Here is an 18,528-nt window from a genome sequence, read left to right as displayed (position 1 = left end):
TTCATCTTCTGCAACCGCTTGTCCTGCGAAGGGCCTAGTGTGTACCCCGCCAGGGTACACCCAGCTGGGATAGGCTCCAGCCCCCCCCGCGACCCTTCACAGGACAAGCGGTTGCAGAAGATGAATGAATGAGTGAATGAATGTCGAACCAAGACTGTGATTTTGAGGCAAAACTTTGTGGCGGTGTCCAGTTACTTTTTCCGCCAGTATTTAAACTCCTATTTAAACTATATGTATCTTACAAAATAGAGGACAAAAGAATACATTTGTTTAACTTTAGTTAAAAAGGAAATAAGAGATAAATACGATAGAACAGAGGACACTCAGCTAGCTTTGGCATCACTTACGACAAATAACAAAGGGCAAATGAAGAGAGGAATTTGCAGAAATGACAACGAAGAGTTGGACAGAAGGGAGATGGAGGGAAGGAAGAACCAAACAAGGGAGCAGGAGTGTAGTGCAGGAGGTGTGAGTTCAGCAGGAATGAGTCATCTATCTCTCCTCTGCGAGAGTCCAGAGTGAGTGACATCACTTCGCTGTTCATTCAGAAAGACGGCAGCGCAGAGGGCGCGCTCACACTGCGGCAAGTTACATGAGCGTGTTGACAGTGCGTGTCGACTCACCAGCAGGTTCTCTGGTTTGATGTCTCTGTGCACAATGTTGAGGCTGTGGAGGTATTTGATGGCGTTGGCCAGATTGTAGAGCATGCCGCTGGCGTCCCTCTCCGTGTATCTGTTGGCAGAGGTGATGGCATCGAACAGATCTCCCCCCTGTGGACAAGTCATGACGGATGGGTGGGCTGTCAGTAATGGGGGACAATGTCACGGGAGTTTGGGTGTTTTCACACATGGGTCCTGACAGATTTTCACAGTTGCTCATCTTTTTCTGCTGAAAAGAGTTTTGTTTTTCGCAGAAAGTTCTTTTGTCTGCTCAGCAACCTGAGGGCTAAACTGTATCCTCATTCGTCACCTTGGTTAAAACATCTCCCCCTCAGTCTCGCTCAGTTTCTCCTGTTTTATTTTTTATTTTTGTCTGAATCTCACCCTCTTCTAAACTCGCTCTCGTCCTCTCTCTGTGTGCCTCTCCCTGAGTGGACTAAGTGGAACAGAGGCTTAAAATAGGGCTGAATCTCTCTCGCACCCGGCACTGACTCAGACGCACTGTCAGGCTTTGACCTGCGGGGCGACAGTTGCTTAAATGTGAGAACTGTCAAACGCAGCAGCTCATCCTCTAACCGCCGCATCTGCTCTTCCCTAACTCCAAAAGCATGCAGATGCTCGTGCATGACATCCAAATGGAGCCACTGAGCATCTTATTCCGAAAAACATGGGCATTAATATACTGTCAGAACATCTTTCGTATTTATTTTAGTGGCTCTCCAAAAAACGATTCAGGAACCTGGCTGCAGGAAGATTCTCCATTTCAGTTGCAAGAGCAGTAGTCAGGTCGGTCACTGGGAAATAAATGGCTCGCAGGAAAAGGCACAATAAAGCCTAAAGTATAGCATACTTGCACGGCTCTCTCTGCTTATCCCTTCCCTCCTCTTCCAAAGCATCCATTCGTCTCTCTCCCTCTCGCTGTCACCCTGGCAATGACTCTTTCCACCTCATTCATCCACAGCCTCCTCTCGATCCTCCTACTTTGGACACGCTCACACGTACACACACTTCTCCCCCAGATTGCCTCTCATCTATATTCCGTAGTACTCCACGCCGCGGCACGGAGCAGATGGATCGCATTCCCGGCTTCTGAATTATGCACAAACGTTTCTGGAGTCAGAGAGCCAGGGAGAGAATGAGGAATGTGAACACACGAGCGCTCGGGGCCACAAACCGATTCTCCCGATCCCATACTGTGTGACTGGCTGGAATTCATCACTTGCTTCCACTGGTTGAATGCCGCTCCTCTGTCTCTGTCACCGTTTCTGCCTGCCTCCCACTCCCGGTCGCTCTCCAATTTGAGATAATGGTTTCGCATTTAACAGAGTGCACCTATCTATCTATTATTTCAGTTTCCCAAAATATCCCAGCCTGTCCCCTAGAGCACAGGCACATAAAAATAATCAAACATGTAATTGCAGCAAACAAACAGAGTCACACACCTTGACCAGCTCCATGACCAGGTAAAGTTCACTGTAGGTGTCCACTTCCTCGATGAGTAAGACGATGTTTGGATGCTTGACCCTGCGGAGGATGGCCACCTCGTTCTGGATCATGTGCTCCTGGCAAAAAAGAAAAAATGAATAAACTTAATTAGGGAACACGTTTGTTGAAGGAACAAAGAGCCAACTTAATATCGGGAGGAAAAGGCAGAGTTTCATATCCTGGAGTGCACTTAGAGAGGCGCTAACTTAATCCACTGAGGTCAGCGAAAACAAGATGTTGCTCTCTGAGTGAAACTTGATACGGCGGCCTGTAAGTGCAGATAAAAATGCTCTTTCATATGTGGAGAAGATCTGATTAAACATCCCCAGCTGTTTAAACATGGACATGAGGCGTCATCTGATACAGTATACTTCCAGAACAGAAACATGAGCATTGACATACGATATTGCTGTATCACTCAATAAAATTGTAAAGTTATTGTGCCATGTTTTAGGAATAATATGTTATATGGGCCGAGCTGCGTATAACTTTCAGAATATAGACAGGAATCAGACGAGAAAGTTTGCTAAGTGTTACTGAAGCGGAGATTTTTGGATTAGGATACGAAAAAAAACAATTTTTTAAGAACACAGACTTTAAAGATGAGCAGTTTAAAGCCGATATGCAGTTCAATATTTAATCTGATCATATTTTTTTGTGTTACTGGTGTTATGAAATGCAAATGAGGCTTTAATATTAAGCACTCATTTGCATAAAGGTTAATCTAGAAACTTGTTGTTGAACCAAAATAGCCAGAAATCTCAAAATTGATCAGTTCAAGACAACAATAAAATAAGTTTTTGCCCCTAAAACAAGCCTGTTTTTCTTAATTCTAGTTTTTCTTAGTTGTATTGATATTGGAAAAATGAATACTTTTCTCTTAAAAGTATCTACTTTTCTACAGCAGTTTTATTAAAGTTATGGGGTTTTTTTCTTGCTTTCTCCACTTCTACCTCGGGGGTTGCACTTTGTCGATTTCCTTCTTACCTTGCCTCTGCATTTGCCCTTGTTGATGATCTTCAGGGCGTACTCCCGCCCCGTGGAGTGCTCCACGCACTCTCGCACGACTGCGAAGTTCCCATCGCCCAACGTGCGCCCCACCCTGTAGCGGTCGGATATGTAGGACGGCACAGCTGGAACCTCATCGACTAGGACCTCAGCTGCAGGGGAAGAAGCACGAGGTTTAGAGCAGCTGAGGGAGCCAGTTCAGATCAGTTCAGAGTTTTCTCTTCCGGGCTGATTCATTGCACATACAGGGGACATAGAGATCTTTCAAAGCAGAGGCAACCATATTAGTTACTACTTAGTTGAGGTCTAACTGTACGGAAAAAATGCAAGTACTTGCAGAGAGGCTGGTGTTTTTGAGAATTAAAAAATTAAACGTAGCTCTATAAGCAGATGTAAATCATTTCAGCTTTAGTTTCTGAGCCTGTTAGGGCTCTGGCTTCACCTCGTGCTTGACATTTTGTCACACTAAGGCTCTGCAGGGTCCTCTGCACATGGTAATCATGCTGGCAAATGGGAAAGTAAACGCAGAACCAACAAATCAAAATGCAAATGCATGCAATCAATTTTCGGGGTTAAATATTAATTCATGAATTAATTAATAACATTTGAAAAGGTCTCTCTTCCAGTAAATAAAATCACAGATGAAAATGTCAGATGATATTAGCGCGGCCTGACTCAAATGGAAAGAGATCAGGGGCTGTTTTCCTTCACGGCGCTCGCGGCTCATAATCTTCCGGCCTTTGACCAAATTCTAGCGCCGCGTCATTGTTGGCAGTGTCGCAGCAGGGAGGTGAAGAAAGACGCCGGAGGAGGGGAAAGGTGTGAGACGGCGAGGTGTCGAGAACAGGATGTACAAATCAGATGAGCGCGGGGACGGGAGCGGGAGAGATGCATCAAAGGTCACGAACATGATTCAGACACGCATGGTATTTGCAAGTACAAGGCCAAGGCCGGCAGATGGGGACGTTTTGGCAACATAAATTTTTCCTCACCTTCGGTAACGAGTTCATCCCCATCCTCCACGGGGCTGGAAACTTTCGCGGAAGACAGAGAGGTGGAAGAGCCCTGGGAGCCCTGCAGAAAGGGGTGAGCGTAGACGGTTAACTTTAATTTGCGGCATTGCCCAAGTTAAAATGTAATCCACAAAATACAATCCCTCTGCTACAGCCCCAGCCAAAACTAATATGCATGTCCAAAATCTAACAAAAGGACACTGTGCCATGCATCTCGTCTTCAGAACATCCTTAAATCCGTCTTTGTATTTGCTCATCTGTCTGTTGTAATGTGCTGTGCAGATCAACTTAAGACACAGATCTGAATATAAACTATTTACTCATTCTTCCAACCCGCCTGTATTTACCCATGTTGCATGATTGCATCCAAACAAGCTCTTCCCCATTCTCCCAAACTTGTAGTAACCCCCATCCTATTGCACCCTCCTTTCATTCCTCCCCAACTACCTTTAATAAAACATGAAAACACGGGTTATGGTGACACTAATAAAGGCGTATGAACACTGCCTTTCATCTGGTTAGCAAGTAGGAGGTCATTAAAGCGGAAGAGAGCGGCTGAGGCGAGGCATCTGCATCTATCTGAAGACAAAAACTCATTACGCCCTCCACCTCGTAACCTTATGTCTGGTTGTCATGGAAGCAACAAGGACGGGGAGCGAGGATCTAGTCGGGACTGTAAATGAGAATCTAACCCTCTCGTGTTTGTGCCTGTTCTCCGTGCCTGTCATTTTATTTTTTTTTTCTGTTCTCCTCTTCTCTCTCTCCTCTCCAAAAACCCCGCCGCTGGCTTCACATTCCCGCACTACATTCGGAAGATTTTGATCTCGTTTCATCTCCGAGGTTTCTAAAGTTTGTTGAGGATCTTTTAGCACATTCCTTATCCTAATCTCCCCCTCCTTGTGCTCGAACTCCACATTCAGTCTTGAGGTCTTTTTGATGCTTAAATTTGGAGCCAGTGATGGAAGTGGATCACATTTACTTTAAGAAAAAAGAAAAAATAAGTGCATAATGTGCAACAACACAAGACGTTGAACCTGAGGAGACGCTTAGTGACCACCTCAGACTAATGCTGGCCAGCAGATGTTTTTCCTTTCTTCTCCCTTTTTAAGACAGTCAGACATATTTGTGATGCTCTTGAAGGAGATGACAATATCTAAAGTGTTAATGGATACTGGCCAAGAAGTCAAAATTTGGCTTCAAAATATGTAAGTTCAACCACTTATTGTGCCTCTGATTGTACAAACTGAGCTGTATTTGTCTGGAGTGGAAAGAAAAGTAATATTTTAGGGGCGCCTTAGATGTGAAATCTCAATCTCTGCCCGCATAGCTGTCAGCTCTTTTTCTCATCTCCACTGCTCTGACCTGAAAACCACCTTAGGTGAATGTAGCTGTGAGTCAGGCTGTTGGTTTTATGTAATGTTGTGTTTTTTTGACCGGGCACTCGTCCCGAACAAGGAACAAGAAAACCCACTTAATACCCGCAAACCCGGACCGACCCTCCCGTGCTTCATCTCATCACCGTCCTCATCCTGCTCTTTTATTTTCCCATCGTGTATTTACCTCCCTCGTGTCCTTATCGCACATCCAGCCCTGTCCTCTACTCGCTTTCTCATACTGAACCACCGTGTCTCTCTCTCTCTCTCTCTTCCTGCCACGGAGGGAAACAAAATACTGTTGCTATGGAAACTGCTCTCAGAGAGGAGAACAGCAGCTTATGAGACTTCCAGAGTGGAGACAGAAGCCTATATATGGCCATTTCCTGTCTGCGGGCTGGATTCAACCTTCTATGAAAATTGCGTCTCTCTCTCTCTTTCCTGTGCGAAAAAAAACCCCAAACAAACTATGAGGCAGATGGAGTGAGAGACAGAAAGAGAGGACGAGGAGACGGAAGAGGGAGACGTACGGTGTGGCTGATATCGATCGTGAGGTTCGTCAGGCGCCGCCTTGTTATCGTTAGACCCTCCAGCTTTCTCTCGGTGCAACAACAACGACAACGCACCGTTCCCAGCACTACACACTCCCGCTCCTTGCTATGACTCACGCCGCATAACAAACACACCGACCAACCTTTTGCATCACGGCTGGATCTTCAAACCTGCTGCAAGGGCAACACTCGGCAACCGCGCGCTGATCGGCGCATGAATAGGAATTAAACAGGATGTCATGTTTGACCTTAAGTGTGTGCCACGCATCATCACAGAGACTGATGATGTGTAGCAGCAGGTGTAGTGATTTATGCTGCAGCCCGTCAGCCGTAAACCCCGGCGTTAAAAATGCAGCACACGTTTACATAACCAACTTAAGGGTAATGCCAGCCTTGTCCTCAGTGCCCCTGCTCGAATCTGATTACAACACACATCCCAAAGCCTTCTTTGTGTCTGTCTCTCAGGCTGGGAGAGCCAAACCTCTCCTCTGGCTGCAGTTTTATTTTATTTTATTATTTCTCTCCATCGCTCTAGCTGTCATGCAATATCCAGCAAAAGCAGGATTTATTAGTGTTTGCCTCGGTGGTAAAAATCTAATAACGTTTGATGGAAACGGGGTGGTTTGTTTTGTCCTTCTCCGCCTCTTACAGGAACACACAGAGGCAGAGGAAGATATTATTTCTTGACTCTTATTTTGGCGTCTAGACGGACAGAAAACATAATAATCCACTTGACTCTCATCTGAAGGGAGATCTAAACGCAGTTGACCCGGCCAGTTGGACACACTTTAACGCTTCCAATCAAAATCCGTATGCTCTGCAGTCCCAGGGAATATTAGGAATGTGATTAAACGCTTTAAGGAGAATTAAAAACTGGGAGGGGAGCTTTGGTCTGCCCCTCCCTAAGACAAACAAAACAGAAGCAATGGGGCAGAGGAGATAAATGCACCTCTGGGACTGTGTTTGCGTTCTGCTCAGCTGAAGACGCGAGCAAGTTTAACAAAGGAGAACGATCATCACCCCAGTCGCGATGATGCAGGAGCATGCTGTTAATCGACAGTGAGGGGTCGGGGTAGGGAGAAAGAAATGAAAGAACACAAAATGAAAATGAAATGACAGTGAATTTAATGGTGACATCAACAAATGGAAACACGTTCAGCAAAAGAAAACAAGAAACAAATGAGCCAAGAAGCGCCGGCGGCCCGACATGACAAACTCACGCTTATTTTTTATATATATATATATTTACATGACTTTTAAAGTGATCTCTGCAAAGGTGATTTTTGAATGCGTTAAATAATCTGAGCCAATATAAATCAAATCACTTGAAGGATTAAACAGCATTAAAGCTTTACAAATGTTTCCTCATGTGACGCCGCCAGCCTTTTTGGACAGAAACAAAATTGGACGAGGCATCTAATGACATCAACACAACATGAAAAAAAAAAAAAAAAAAGAAATATATTACAGCCAACAAAAACAAATACAGTCTTTAGTAACAACACACTCACATGGATGAATGAGACAATGTATTCATAATGCAGACTTTCTTCTTCAGTCGGCTTCCTCTCTCTCTCTCTCTCACACACACACAGACATAAATAATTTAGTAATGAATCATCCAAAACACAAAATACGAACGAGAGATGGAGCATGCAATTCAATGGATTGTGGACGTGAATGACTAAACGGTGAGAGGAGGACGTAGGTGACGCAACAATTACCGCTGTCTGTCTCTCGCACACAAACTGTACCACAGCTGCTGCAGAACAAACCTTCTGCTCGTCTCGCCTCGCGTCCGTCAGTATTCTTATTATTTTCTTTAAATGTTTCATTGCCCTGCTCATATGTTTCTCACATCTAATGGAGCGAGCCGACGGGGAAGAGCTGCGACCTCGCCAGCTCATTAAAATCATCTGCTTCAAAGTTTCAAATATTGACAGAAAACCGCATGTGTCTGGTTGTTTAATGTTAAATAAATGAACGCGGTGGTCCTCGGCTGCCCTTAGTGAGGCCTGAAAGGACTAAGAGGGACAAACTGAAAGAGGGGGGTGGATGACTTTGTGAATGTGGACCACTTTTTCATGCTTCTGTAGATAATTTCATAAAAATGGGTCAGAGCGTGCATCATAAAACGCACAACATGTGCAAGTTTGCATCGAGCCGTCGTCTGCCGCCTGTGCACAAATGGCCGTTTCATGTTTTTTATGGAGTATACATGAACATGTAAGTGATTCTATGTGCAATGTATTTATTTATCTGTTTACGCCCACGGCTACGTATGCACGAAAGGGAAAGAAGTGGAAAAAAAAGCCACGGCACAATGCTATGTCTGTGCATTCTGCTCAGGGAAATAGGTTATGATGGTCAGAGCTGTGCTCGTAAAACCACTTCAGGCAGCAAAGTGCCTCTAAGTGTTTAAATGCAGGGTCCGGCGAGGTGAGCCGTTTAAATGCAACGCTCGTATTAGGTCACAGAGACTCTGTGGCTGTTCAGGAAATAGATTTTGTTTTATTTAATCTTTATTTTACGGCGTAAGCCCCGATTTCTCTGGTAGCTTTCTGTGTTTTATTAGCTAAAATGCATCTTCTACAAGTGCCTTCGCCATTTTCAGTCTCAGATATAATATTCCCTTCAGATTTGAGAAAAAGGATTATCTCTGAGTCACGGTTGGGTTATATTGAGTTATGCTTTTTAGGGGCGAGGAAGGTACTCGCTTGCCTCGTGAGGATTTGTGTGTGTGTTTGCGCTACATCTATGATTATTCACGGCTCTGTACGCAGAGGTGACAAACGAGGACAGAAAACATAAAAATAGTGCCTTGGACTTGGCGCATACTTCTCAGAGGAGCTTAGAATTCATCTACAAGGGAAGTGACGGAATACAATTTCTCCCTGTGATGTTAATACCCTTTCATATGGGGAGGCGAGAGGGGGATGGGCGTGAGAAAGTGAGAATAGCCGGGAAATGGAGTGAAAGAGAAATTAGAAACTGTCAGGGAAGGGTAGGGGAGGGTGAGGGACTCGCTACCAGGGTGGATAGAGAAAGTAAGAAGGAGGAGAGAATTATATTGTAATGTGGCTGAAGTGTGCAAAGCTGCAGAGTGGAGAGGAGAGATAATGGGCTGCGAGGCTTCCTCCCTTCCTCTTCCAGTCAAGCCTTTGCAGGGTTAGTATACAGTGTCAGCGAGTCCAAAGCCTGAAATAATCTCTCACTGAGAAACACACACTGGGTTGTGTAAAACTATAATTTCACTGCCATTAAAGTCTGAATTGCGCTATGGAGCTGAAGTGGACGGAAGCTACGAGACTTGGGAGTTTGAATCTGTGGTGGAAAATGGGTCGTTTTGTTTTTTTGGGGGGGAGGGGTTGTTTTTATTTCAATTATCTAATTACATCTGATTAGGTGTCCTTTACCTCCATAACAAAGACTCTTCCTTCTGAATCAGTGGAGCGGCAGCAGAAACTGAGCACCGTAATCATGTAAATTAAATGCCCCACATTTATTCATTCAGAAAGAAATACACAGAAAGGAAGAGAGAGAGTTTATAAATGTATGCGCGGGCAAAAAACCCGTTTCCTCTCTTGTAGTCTATGGTGACCCATTTCCAGTATACAAACGAATGTAGAAGCTCCCTTTACAACCCAAACCTGATCTGCTGCCCTATTGACCTTCATATCACATCAATATAACCTCATAACTGATAGATTCAGGAGCCTGAGGGCATCCACCATCCATTAACCCTTCGAACATAGCACAAAACTAACTCTGGTCACAAACCATTCTATTTGGTCTGAAGAGCGATTTGTACCTCTGTGGGATGGCGTAACCTACGTACGTAGCCTATGCCGGTGCGAGACATTTATACTTGTGCGCTCGTCTGGCTCGCTCTGTAAAAACGCCAACCAAACACTAGTCAGCTCTTTGCCAGTTGGGTTAATTTTTGTTTCTACTTCCTGCTTCACTTTCAAAAATGGCGCCTGAAACTTTCGCCAAAGACGAGTCATACAAACATTTGTATTTCCGAACCTCCTCAGTTAACCTTTCCTCAGTGTGTTCCATCTTTACTGATCCAAAACAATCAATTCGAAAACTGCGCAGATGGAGAAGCAGCCGGAAATACTAAAGCGGAAACACGCTACTACCAAGCGGACCAATCACAGCTCTTGCAGCCTGCGTCGCCGCAACGCGCAGTTACATTTCTGGGGAGTTGCACGTCAGGCTATGGCGTAGCATCTGGGCTGACGCAGAATTATAAACTGTGCATGACTCCAACCAAATTATTTTCTTTTCATCCCTAAAAAAACCCTCAAATATATGAATACCAAAAAACAACTGCTGCAGGAAGAAAAGTGGTACACAAATACGAAAGACTAATGCAAGTGGGAAGTCCATCAATACACGACGAGCTGAGATACATGTATGTTGATGTATGGGCTCGCAAGAGTTTGTCGGCGAGGGAGACTTATCGGCAGTGGGCTTAGAGTTGCTGCAAGTTAAAGAGCTTCTGTGAGAAATTGGAGTCTGATTGGGGCTGAAGCTGTTATTAAAAGCTCACCATCACCACTGTCAAGGATTAACAAATACTCCTCAAACACGTGCACACACACACAAAACCCTGCACTTGAATTCAGGACGTGGAAATCAAGGTTCTCCTTTTGAATTGCATGCTCCTGCTCCGCACGGTAGTTCTATAGTAACACTGAGCTGGGAGTAGTGACAACAATACAGTCGCATCTCACATACTCTTTTGCTTTTTTTCTCTGGTAGATACAATAAACATGATTTAAGAGTTTTAACAGCTTTTCTTTTCAAATCCAGGTCAATGACAGAACACTTGACAAAAAGAAAAAGGACTGAAATGTGCTCACATAAAATGCGTTTCTCAATCATTTGCACAACACGTACAAAATGATGTGGCTTGATAAAAAAAAAAAAAAGAATTAATTGTCTATCCTCGGTTGGTACTGATCGCATAAAGATCCCAAAATGCAATGCAACACACTGCTCTGTGGCTGAAATACAACCATCTTGAACATCAAGCCAATCGGTCAGACTCGTCGTTAGACCAGATATTGCACAAACTGCCGACAGACAGATCTTTATGAGTCAGTGGCAGCGCCGTTCATTACCGAGCTACCAAAAGGTGAATAGAGTTGAGAAACAAAGAGCTATGGGTCAGCACATCTTAAAATGTGACAGAAAAGAATCAGCATAAAAGGAAGGAACTGCCTTTGAAAACTACTAGACGGATCCTAAAACGAGCCTGCCATTATTGGAAACCCAGAGCAGCACCGGTTGAGGTTACAGGTTCAAGACCCCACCCGCTTCTGAGACACTAAAGATGTTGGGATGTTGTGGTTTCTCCATATTCTAGTGACTCTAAGATGTAGTCGGCCTATTCTCAGTCACAGCTTTGTCCTTTTCCTGAGAACATAGAAGGAAGGTGTTACAGGCTGAGTGATTTAGTGTCGCTAAATGCTACGAGGGTGATGATTTGTGTGTGTGTCTGTGTTTGTGCACTGGCGCGCTCTTGTCTTACCCGGCGTTGGCTGAGGCTTCCCGGACTGGTCGGGGAGGGGCTGGGAGATTTTCCCGAATGAGGAGTGGACAGCTGACTGGCCGGCATCCCATTCACTGGAGGGAGAGCGCAAGAGAGAAAATGGAGCAGGGTGAGATGAGAGGGGAGAGACCGGCTCCAAAATGTTGAAACAGATGATCCTTTAAATGTGAAGGCATGTTTTCTGGAACAGTTATATTAGTGCCTAGCAGCAGCCCACACTTCCGCCCTCACCATCCATCCATTCACATGAAGGAGGCAGAGGAGGACAGGAGGGGGTGTGAGGAAGGAAGACAAACTGAAATCCACACTACTCTCACCACGCCAAAATACTAATCTGGCTGCTATTCAGTCCCACAAATCAAATTCCACCAAATCAAGTAATTACAGCATGTTCAGGGCTCTAAGTGCGTGGCTGGAAGTCAAAACACAACACCAGGCTGTCAACCAGATCTCAGTCTCCTCATCCAGCTGCAGCACGGCTCAAAAACCCAGCGGCATCATCTCATTAAACAAGAACATTAGATTAATCAAGGTTGCACCCCAATCCCGTGTGCGGTCAGGCAAGAACTGATTCAGAAGAAGCCCAACGGCATCATTAAGCTCCTGCTAAACATGAGCACCTCTCTCATGTTACAGGAAACACTGACTTGTTGTTTCTGCCTGGATGAATCAGAAATGTAACACAGAGATTTAACTGGGGGCTCATTTTTTTTCTTTATTGGACAAAAACATTGTCCAACCTTTTTTTTTTTTAAAGACATATGTTCTTTATAGCGTCCATCTAGGTACATTTGATCCATCCTTCTTGGTGCAACAGATAAAAAACCCCTCTCTATAGCTATATTCCCTGCTGAGATCAAAGAACTTTCTGAATTATTTAATACAATGGAGATAAAGCACACATTAGATTAAAATAGCACCGGCTGCCATTATCACACACGGGAGTTTATTCTTTTTTTATATATATATTCGTAAACGAGCCATAGGAAATGAAATGAAATAAAGTGCTATTGTTTGAGCCATTCCTGGACATCTTCATTGATGAAATTCAGCATCGGCGTTACGCACGCAGACAGACACTCCTCCCAGTTACACAACGAAAATCATTAACATTTAAAGACATATCTCGTTGACTTCTTACTACCAAAACGCCACCATGGCACGGTCAGAGGGTTTCAAAGCCACATCGGTGGCTTTGGTGAATCGCTAACGAGCCGCGTAAAGACGCATTTATAAAAATCCCAGCAGGAATAACTTAAGTTTAAGCGTAAAAGGATAAAATAAAAGCCGGGCGAAACGATCAGATTCGGGGCTTCTCACCTTCCACTTCCAGCATGATGAAAAACACAGTGATAATCCAAAGCGGAGCAAAGAGAAGGAGAAGGGCAGAAGAAGAACAGCACCTTGTGTACGCGCTCCGTCCGTGTCTGATAGTAAACTGGTGAATGGGAGAGAAGGAGCAGAGCTGTACTACACGGAGAGGCGGAGAGGCTGATTGCGCACACTCTGACGCGCACCGGGAAGAGAGAGCGAGCGAGAGAGAGGGAGGGAGGGAGAGAGGAAGGGGGAGTTAGAGAGAGGTTGAAGTAGGCTACAAAAAATATATAATTTTGGTATTTTGGCAGCGGCCTCTTTACTCCTTTGCCAAAATAAATTCAGACCGGAGGCTAAACTAAAAACGGGAGCCAAATGATGAATGCGCTGCAGCACATAGGGTCTTTCCAGGATACTGGAATGGTCGGTGGGCAGCATGAATATTCTGAGAGCTCTATTGTTCTTGTCTAAACATCCTCAAGAAAAGCTAATGCTGTTATTTCTGAACTGAAATTCCACCCAAAGCGCGGCTATAGCAGCAGCATGTTCCAAATTGCAGATTATTTTCCTGAAGCTAAATCAGATGCTCATGTTGAGATATTTGCAAACCTGCTTCAAGGCTTGATGCAGACAGAATTAAAAAATATTAAACATTGGTGGAGGGAACATAAATAAAACAAATAGAGGGTTCAATGCGGGTTCGATGCAGCTGAAGACATGGTGGGTAGACACCTGGCATCCCTGTCCATGCGTCAAACGTTCCCTGAGCAAACAAACTGATCCTAATCCATAACAAAGGTTTCTCTCTTCATCTCCCATCAATAGTTAACACGACGCAACGTGCTGCAGAGTAAGCAGAATGGAAAGCAGCCACACAAGGTGGTGTGTTGGAGCTTCTTTCACACCTACTCTGTGAGTGTGATGGTGGGGGACAAAAAAAAAACAACTTCCCAATTAAGTGATGAATATGGAAAGCACCTCACGTGTTCCTGTCTCCATCTGTGTAATGTTAATGATACTGTGACAGAAAAATAAAGGATACCTGACCTCACAGTGAGTGGGAGACATAAGAAATATAGAGGTGGTATGCAGCTAAAATTAGCCTATGGACTGACACAAGTTGTAATATTTTTAGTTTAATTAAGCCTTCACACGTGTTGAAGTGACATCGATGAGTCAATCCAAGTGGCTTCACCTACCAAAGGAAAAAATAAATAAACAAGACTCTGCTGCCATGTTAGCACTAAAGCTTAACACAAGGTACAGCTGAGGCTGTTGGGAATGTCAGTAGTGTTTTTAGGTCAGAAACCAGAGCAGTGGACTAAGTGTAACTTTGACTTGATTAGATCAGTCAACAACCTAATAGTTGTTAAACTTACTAAATATCCTCCTTATGTTCAAGAACTAAAAACCTAAGTTCTGATGTTGGTGCAAGAGGAAAAGCCATGGGAAAGGTGAAGGATTCATTATATGGCAGCCATAAATGTGCAAAAACCAACCAAAGGACAAACACTGCCTTTCCTAGAACCCTGACTATAGAGTGGTTCAAATCTAATCTATCCAACGCTGATAAAACAATGAATACACATTGACAACCGTAGTATGTGGTATCTTTTCATGAGAAGTCACTATGATACAGTTGGCAACCAACACGTTCAATAAATGATGTGACCAAAAGAAGGAGCTACGACTATTGCAAGTTGTATGGGTAAATAAATAAACCTGGGTGTATGATTGATGAAAATTTCGAAATATCTTGGAAATCCAGAAAGCAATATGCAATATGTGTGTTTCTTCCCAGTCTTTAAAACAAACACACTGTATTATCACACTGTACAGTGTAGCACCGTATAGTTTTACATGTCTAGTGACAAACAATATTACTATACTAAGGATACTGCATTTCTTTTGAAGGGCCTTTAAGGGACACGTGTCATTATCCTTAGCCAACATTTGCCAGTTTCGGGTTGTTGGTGAGACTCTGTGGTCCCAGATTTTGCCGTGTGTCCAACACCATTGGTACAAGTCCGACCCCTTCAGCCGAGCATGTTGAACCGTTGGCAAACCAGTGCACGAGCAGAGAAACAAAAGTTACAAAAGCGAACAAGGTCAAGTAGGCAAACCATAGACTGTATAAATATGGACAATGTGTTGCCACACACTTCCTTAAATTGGCCAAACAGACGCAATTTTTCCAGGGATACAGGCGGCGCCATCTTGCAACTTTGGAGCCGTAGTCTGTGCAATATGGTCCGAGAGTGGAGCCACTGTTATCAATGACATACACTGTAATTATTTATTTATTTATTTTTTAAATTTCCATCTCTCACCGTGCCATGGGACCGCCTTACGGAGTGGTTGGCAAGGCAACTGGTGATCGCCATTATGTCACATCCTGTTTCTACAGTGTCAAATAACTAACTGAAATGAAACTTATCCAAAATAAAAATGACACCTGAACATGCATCAACATTATATTAACTACGTAAAATGACAGAAACCATCCTTTATTATGGTTTATTATTTGACATGTTAGTGTTTTAGTTTGGCCCAAGTCCCATCGACTAACATGGAGGGGGTGGAGCTTATGACATATACCGCAGCCAGACACCAGGGGGGAGCTCTACTTGCTTAGGCTTCACTTTTGAGAAGCAGTTCCGTGGATATATATATATAAAAAATATATATAAATGATTAAGGAGAGGATAGCTTCTTCCTAGCCTGCTAGCTAGTCCTACTTCTTCCAAATAAGGAGTTATTTCCTGTCACGCAGGTGCAGAACGTACTTAAATGCAGCCTTTGCAATGTCTTAGAGTGCATGGTGTTGGGCCACACGTAGGCAAAGCGAGGTGAAGCCACAGCCGGCCTTCATTGATGGTGGTTCTTTTAAGTAGGTCTGGTGCGTACACTCCCTCATACTGCCTCCGCTCATTAATTTTCAAAAAGCACGCTTCACGAAAATGTGTCATAGAGCGAGAAAAGTTTGCGAAGGCTGCAGACATCATACGTTCACAGTTCAGAAAGTGCCAAAGCCAGCAGCAGATCCTCTGGAGGCACACTGGATTTATTTGTCCACACTTCCCCCATAACGTCTCTGCCATCACGCGCTGCGGCTCATGACACAAAGGTGAAGTACGAGAGTGATGCTCGCCGACACCATCTGCACTTCACTGTTAATTTTAGCCGATGCGAGGCATCAGAGGAGAGCAGGGAGACAGATGGTGGGATGGGGAGGAGAAGTATGTACGAGTGCAAATTGTTTTCTCACATTATTTTGGGGCCGCGTGTGCATATGCACTCAGCCGGGGCCGTGACATCATCTCAGAGTGAAACTCGAGTGATGACAATGTCAGACGCAACGACCTGCCCCCTCACACAGACACACAGCCAAGGGAGTGATGCCAAATTAGACCCTTAACAATATGAGACCTTGACTTTTCTTTCAACATTACAGCATTACTTTAACATTAGACAATGACTGAAACTCATTAATGGCCACTCAGAAAAAAGGTTCAGATTTAATTTAATTTAAGATTTAATCACTCTGACGCTCCCTGTTAATATCAAATCATTAGAGTTCAATTTAATTATAATTCAGCCGGTAGACAGAGACCTGCAGTATGATTCATCTAACAAACACAATGCTTAAGTCTCTGAGCTGTGATGTTCCTCAGGAAGGAGAGTTGAATCTTACGTGAGCTGGGAAAACAGACTAAGAAGCTATTACTGCAGCTCTGAATTGATTGAGCATATTTCTCAGAAGGCTCGTGTTCTAGAAACAAAACAAGAGGAGACAATGGGTTTGTCTAGTATGATAACGCAAAACAATACATAAAACACACCTACTAAGAAGCTTTGTAGTTCTCCTTGTTCTGTCTGCTTTTGAGGCGACCATATCCGATAGAAGCTCTTTCATTTACTTACATCTGGTTCTATTGTGTAAAAAACTGTGAAATACGTCATGGTCCCACAGTATTTTTGATGCATTCGTCACTGTGATGCAGAAATTTTGCAGAGGTAACCCCCAACAAACACAATAAATGACTGTGATTAAAGTGTTGAATACAGATGGAAAGTATTTCGTTATGTATTTGTAGATTATCTCTGAAAGGTCACTTTCACTTTCAAATTAAAGGAGTCCCTGTAATTGTTCATTAGAAGTCCATGTTAACGTATCCTGCTGGGGATGGCTGCTGCCATCAAGGAGTGTCATTGCTATGGGCTGGGGGTGACTGGTCTGGTCTAGGTGGGTGCTACATGTCTAAGTAACATCCAATGTTATGTCCAAAAGTTTCTCAGCAGAACACTGAATTGTCACAAGATGGTCAATGTTATTTACTTCTCCTGTCAGTGGTTTTAATGTTGTGGCTGATTGGTGTACAAGCCAGTATTTGACCAACACTGACAAAAACTTGTTTCGTAAGTGTATTTTAGAGTTTGTCATTTCCTACAAAATGATTTCAAATGTTAAGGACTCATCCTGCAATTAGCGGCGTACGCTAATTTGCATCCAATCAAAGGCTTTTTCATATTTTCCACCTCCACTTGCTTTTCTCCCTCACAGTGCCTGATTGGGAGAGCCCGGCGGCCTCGCTAGTGTTGTTTTTGCACAAAACACATGAATATGAAGTGGTAAATATTCCTCTTTTACTTTTAAATTACTTTGATTCAATTCGGTAACACAAAAAAAGTGGTGACTACTTTGCATCCTGTCATCATTTTTCTGTTTAATGCCTCCTGGTTGCTTTCTTTGTGTTTGCATGAGTGTGAGACTGTCTCTGTCTGTCTGTCACACACACACACACACACACACTTCAGCTCTTCAGCGGTGTCGAGGTCTCAGCTGCAAACACACACAAAGAGCAGCCAGACACAGAGAAGGACACCAGGTGGTGGTTGACAGCACATGTGTTGTGTTACAAGCTCTCACTCAGTCTCTCTCTTTCTTTCACTATTTCGGAGAATTCACACGTTGCATCTGCTCTCTGCGGCTCCTCGGTCCAGCTTATCGGATGTGATAAATAATTATATTATGTCTGTGTTGGCTGAATGTAAAATTAATATGGGACCTCAAGGCTGCTTTCAGAACACCAGAAGAACTGCAGCAAGGTTTAAAACTAATGGAGTTCATTATTGTGCGCCGACGTGACGGACAAGAAATAATGAAATCCTAGTAATAAATATCTAGAAATAGACCAGTCTGTCTTGTCTGACGTCTATATTTTTAATCTCTTTGTGAAGATCTCAAATACAAAGGTTTTGTCTGAGGGTGTAATTGAATAAACTCTGCAACGTGATCACATAATTACTTAATAATAGTAATAATCAGTCAAATGCACTAGATACCTCACGTTAGATACACCAGATCATTACAAAATAACTGTCACAATTAAAGTAAATATCATGTAAAATATTAACCCTTAGCTTTCATTCATTTGAAGGTCAGCCCTGGTACTAGACGAAGACAGCAACGCGGGGTTGAACACTACAGGACAAAAATATCCAGCAGACTTTTTAACAAATCCCAGACATGTTGCAGTTGAAGCAACAGGCGACCAGGAA

General features: G+C 43.6%; 1 protein-coding gene across 2 annotated transcripts in view; it reads right to left on the bottom strand.

The window, feature by feature from the left end:
- Positions 1 to 18,528, bottom strand: part of dclk1a (doublecortin-like kinase 1a) — a gene marked incomplete at both ends in the record, with an annotated part of 45,462 nt that overhangs the window by 3,419 nt on the left and 23,515 nt on the right. For both annotated transcript variants that reach the window (XM_084564610.1, XM_084564611.1), the window contains 5 exons: positions 624 to 770; positions 2,102 to 2,221; positions 3,132 to 3,304; positions 4,145 to 4,226; positions 11,632 to 11,726. In XM_084564610.1, the coding sequence (XP_084420736.1) occupies positions 624 to 770; positions 2,102 to 2,221; positions 3,132 to 3,304; positions 4,145 to 4,226; positions 11,632 to 11,726 (617 nt within the window). The remainder of the gene's footprint in view (positions 1 to 623; positions 771 to 2,101; positions 2,222 to 3,131; positions 3,305 to 4,144; positions 4,227 to 11,631; positions 11,727 to 18,528) is intronic.

This window comes from Chelon labrosus (genome assembly GCF_963514085.1).
Source record: "Chelon labrosus genome assembly, chromosome: 17".
Taxonomy (NCBI): Eukaryota; Metazoa; Chordata; class Actinopteri; order Mugiliformes; family Mugilidae; genus Chelon; species Chelon labrosus.
Note: the sequence above shows the minus strand (reverse complement) of the source record. Positions and strands in the feature narration are given on the sequence as shown.